We start from the raw sequence: 4,386 nt of genomic DNA on the forward strand, positions 1-4,386 counted from the left end.
AATAATACCTAGATCGACGATCAACACTTAAAATTAACCCCACTTGAAACAGAGAAGGAACATTAATTTCATCAATACAAGACACTATTTATGTGGCCAATCAAAAACGTTCTCAACATTCGAACGATATGTACCACAATAACGCCTAAATATCGACTTTTTAGATGTTTACTTGAAAAACAGTTTAGTAACTGTTATCAAAAAGATGGTTTTCACAGTTTTGTGAGGAACTCTGACATCATTCTGTAATTTTATTTAATAAAGTCTACACTGACCTTGTGAATCGGGAAAATTCCCCGAGTTCAAACTTAGATATAACAACTTCTAGTTTAATGTGAAACATTGTATATGTAAATACATAAAGTCCTTTACTGTTTAGACATAACATATTACTAAAGTATATGAACCAAGTGAAATATAAACTCAGTGGATTTGCAATTTATTTAACAAAGCAACCATTCATCTTATTAGAATGAATAGATATTAACATTAGCAAGAATGGTCTTACAGTTGAAGTTTACATAAATATTCATTTAAATTGGTATACCATATGGTATGATGATGACAACTGCCACACAATTTATTCAATAGAAACTAAATTAGAAGTGACCAATAAATTCGATCATACGTTATTAAGTGAATGTAAAGAGCATTTCTGATGTTACGTTTTCAAAGTAAAAATAACGTGGATACTGATATTCTTTGTTACTGAGCAGCTTCACGTTCAGAAGTCCATAACTGAAAAAGGTTTGTTATCGTAAATTAGCAACTTACAGTTAAGTTATCACGAAGGAGTTGCATTACAAGTGTACTATCTTTAAAGGAACCACTGTCAGGTTGGTCTAACTGTCCGATTGATTCATTAAATGCAGTCTGGGCAATTGAGCATGCTTTTTCTGGGTTGTTTTCAATTTCATAATAAAACACAGAGAAGTTTAGAGCTAGGCCCAGACGGATTGGATGAGTTGGAGGTAGATCACTATTCGCCTTCTCCGTCGCTGCCTGGTAAGCTTCTCTTGAATGTTTTACAACATCAGCACTTTTGTCTCCAGTTAGAACCTCAGCTAAATATCTATAATAATCACCTTCCATTTTCTTATAAAACACAAATCCTTCAGCTGTATTTTCACTTTTGAGTAGCGATTCGTGTAATAAATCCTAATAAGGAAGTGTTGTCAGGAAGACTTAGAAATCTTACTAAGACTTCCTGGCAGACAGCTTGTAATTCCTTCTCAATAGTGCTACGGTATTCTCCCGCTTGCTTTTTCTTCTGGTCATCCAATCGTTGTTCAATATTTGAAACGACACGCCAAGCTGACCTACAACACCCAACTACATTTTTATAAGCCACTGAAAACAAGTTTCTCTCCTCGTTGTTAAGTGTTTTTGATGTCTCAACAACTTTTTTCATAGCACACGCCATATCATTGAATCTCTCAGCTTGCTCCTGAATCTTAGCCAACGTAATCAGAGAATCTTTATCCTTGATACTAGATTCATTAAGCCAAGAGTCATCACACATTGCTAATATCACGGGAGCGCAGTGGATAAAATGCTACATTTATCGTTGGACAATTAAAGACGAAAGTAAACTAGTGAGTATTTTGGTTCAATTTAACGAAAGTTGGAAAGTTAAAAAAACAACTTTGCGCGAAAGAAAAGCATTTTGTTACCAACTGAGTGCCAAATTTTAGTTTGCGAAAAGTGACCCATGCCATATGACGTACTGCAAGAGCTTGATTGAAGAAACTAGTGGCTATAAACAAAGGTGTTTATTTTGACGATGACAATCAGAAGCTCAAAATATGAGTTTTCTAACGCGGGAACAGTTCAGCTTGATAGACAGTCTAGTCATGGCTTACTGATATTTCACTGACTTTATAAATGGAATCTAGGATATCAAAATTTTCACAACCACGATGACCTGAAAATGAGAACAAATTTCAGGAATGATACAACATTCTTGGCTGTAAGAAATGGGACGTCAATTAGATCGAGTTCATTAGCATGTGGGATTTGGCCATCCAAAGTACTGATGATAAATCTGACTTCTACAGAAATATTGGGAATCTCTTCTACCTTATTCATGATCAAAGCTTTCTTCACTGAAAGTTAATCCGAAATTATTCAGTTGGCGTTAGTAAGGACAGAACGATACTGGTGAGCAGTAGACTTCAGATACGCACTGTCTAATAACTCTTACAGCATTGCAAGAGTTAATCTTCATTACAACACTAAACGACTATCAATAAAGCCGACCCTACTCTCATTATTGTGCTCAATTGCTGTCTTATTGGGTGCCATACATAAAAATATTCATAGCCCATTTTACTGTATATATAAACAGGCATATGAAGATCTAAAATAAACAAAAAACCCTGTAACACCAAACTAACTAGCAAGCCACTTGGATACTAAATTGGCCAGTCGATAAAGCGGGTTTCGAATTGGTGAGTAAACGAATAAAAAATGATGTAGTTAAACAAACTCGACGAACAATTGGAATTATGAGTGCATATTCACTTCATTATTGATGACAATAAAAACATTTTAGCCAATCTGAACTGAAGACATTTTGACACAACTTTGTAGTGGTTCAATCATCTCATGGTTTCGATCTCAAAATTGTCTTAATCTGAGGCTTGTGTAATTGCTGATTGTTGTCTATTGCCTTCGAAAGTATATTCAAGTAGATTGTGTGCAGTTACTGGGTCATTGATTCACCTTTCCCTTTCTTCTTCCCTTTTCCAACCTCCTCACTCTACTCTGCATCCTTCCTCAATATGCAAAGTGCCCTCTGGCTAGACTCCAACCACTCCAGACATACTTCTTAATCTTTCTCTTGGAGAAATTCCCTGTACCATAGTAACGAATTACCGTCCCTTTCAGGCAGAAACTTAGATATATGAAACAAGCACATATAGGTGTATTTGTTAATTTATAACGAGCTTGTGTTCTGAATCTTTAGGAATATATCGGGTTTCCTATTAAAGGACTTTTGCGGAGTTCGAAATTTCAAGACCTAATCAAACATATTAAATGGAATAATCTAGCTAAACTTCCACTGTTGTAGTGCATGCGTTATCAGTCCTACATTAAATTAGATTGTGGCAATTCATCACTTAAGTTAGGTGTTATCTAAGTAAATATTGTCTCAACCTGCATGTATGTGAGTGGGTCAGTGGAACGAGTGTAAATAGCAAATTTAGGCGATATATCTGGATAGTGGCTGTGTGCTCGAATTGCATGGGAATGGTGAGACATCATAGCTTGTATCAAAGTTACACTTCGAAGTTAACACTTAACCTGGATTATGTTCTTGTGACAACCGAGTGAATAGATTTCCTAATTGGCCGGCTAGAATACATAATCTCGGAAGGCAACAGAATATGTTAGTTTTGCCATGATAAAGAAATACGAGATGAAACCACCGCCTTATGTGTCTATCAATGACATGCGATATGATAAAGTATAATGTCCTTGTAGGTGGCGTTGAGTCTCGATTGACTATGATCACCACTACAGTAAGATTACGTGCCAGAAATCGACCTGGTTCATTTGATGGTTTGTAAACCAGAAGGCTGTAGCTGGTCCAGATAAAGTATATTTATTGGTGATCTCGTGGTATAGAATGAATACCGAGACGTGCCAAAGATTACAGGCAAAAAAGCAGAGCGTAAAAAAGTTCAAACGGACAAGGATGACAACAGAACGAAAAGTGATTTGGATACAGTTAAACAGTACAGTAAAACAGTCACTAGTAAATTGGTTATGGTAATAATTGTTTCCATTATACCGATCGCGTTCTCGTCGAGAAAAGTAGGTCACTTCATCCTTAACATTGACGAGGATCAGGAAACTGTTCAACACTTAGTGCCTTACCGGTCGCATGACTTGGGTACTTTTCATTGACATTTCGCTAGCGTCATACGTCAGGCAAATAAGAATGAAGTGTTCACTACGTTTGTATCTCGATATCGTTCGATGTTTCGCCATGACATTGCTTTTAAAGACTAGTGTATAATCCTTTCGTATGCATACGTGAGCGTTTGTAAGAAAAACCCTTAACTCGTGTCTCCCATGTGACCATTTATTAATCCTCCAATTCTTCTAGTCCTGTTCCCAGACTTTTTGTACTGGTGTGTAATGTGTTCATTTTTTGGTTTATACCGTACTGACTATCCTTGTTTGACTTGATTGATTTGACCTGGTATCAAAGGATAATAGCTTCGCTTTTCAATTTTTAAGACTAATGGGTAATTCGTTGTATAATATTTGTATTTTTATATTATTATTCTTTAATTTGGCCGCTAACATTTCGAGCAAATTTGGGATGATTTATCACACTTTTGGGATAGAACATAGCCCCTAGATGGTCAGAAACAT

The 4,386-nt window shown here is 36.1% G+C and overlaps 1 protein-coding gene across 1 annotated transcript; it reads right to left on the reverse strand.

Annotated features, from left to right (window-relative positions):
* Window positions 1-417: 417 nt before the first annotated feature.
* Window positions 418-2,449, reverse strand: Smp_041430.1 (14-3-3 protein, putative). The gene is made up of 5 exons (XM_018791040.1): window positions 2,397-2,449; window positions 1,199-1,555; window positions 775-1,158; window positions 629-738; window positions 418-594 (listed from the first exon to the last, which is right to left on the reverse strand). The coding sequence occupies exons 2-4, from the start codon at window positions 1,520-1,522 to the stop codon at window positions 706-708; spliced, it is 741 nt and encodes a 246-aa protein (XP_018645749.1). The 5' UTR covers window positions 1,523-1,555; window positions 2,397-2,449; the 3' UTR covers window positions 418-594; window positions 629-705.
* Window positions 2,450-4,386: the final 1,937 nt, after the last annotated feature.

The sequence above is a fragment of the Schistosoma mansoni genome (genome assembly GCF_000237925.1).
Source record: "Schistosoma mansoni, WGS project CABG00000000 data, chromosome 7 unplaced supercontig 0100, strain Puerto Rico, whole genome shotgun sequence".
In the NCBI taxonomy this organism is placed as follows: Eukaryota; Metazoa; Platyhelminthes; class Trematoda; order Strigeidida; family Schistosomatidae; genus Schistosoma; species Schistosoma mansoni.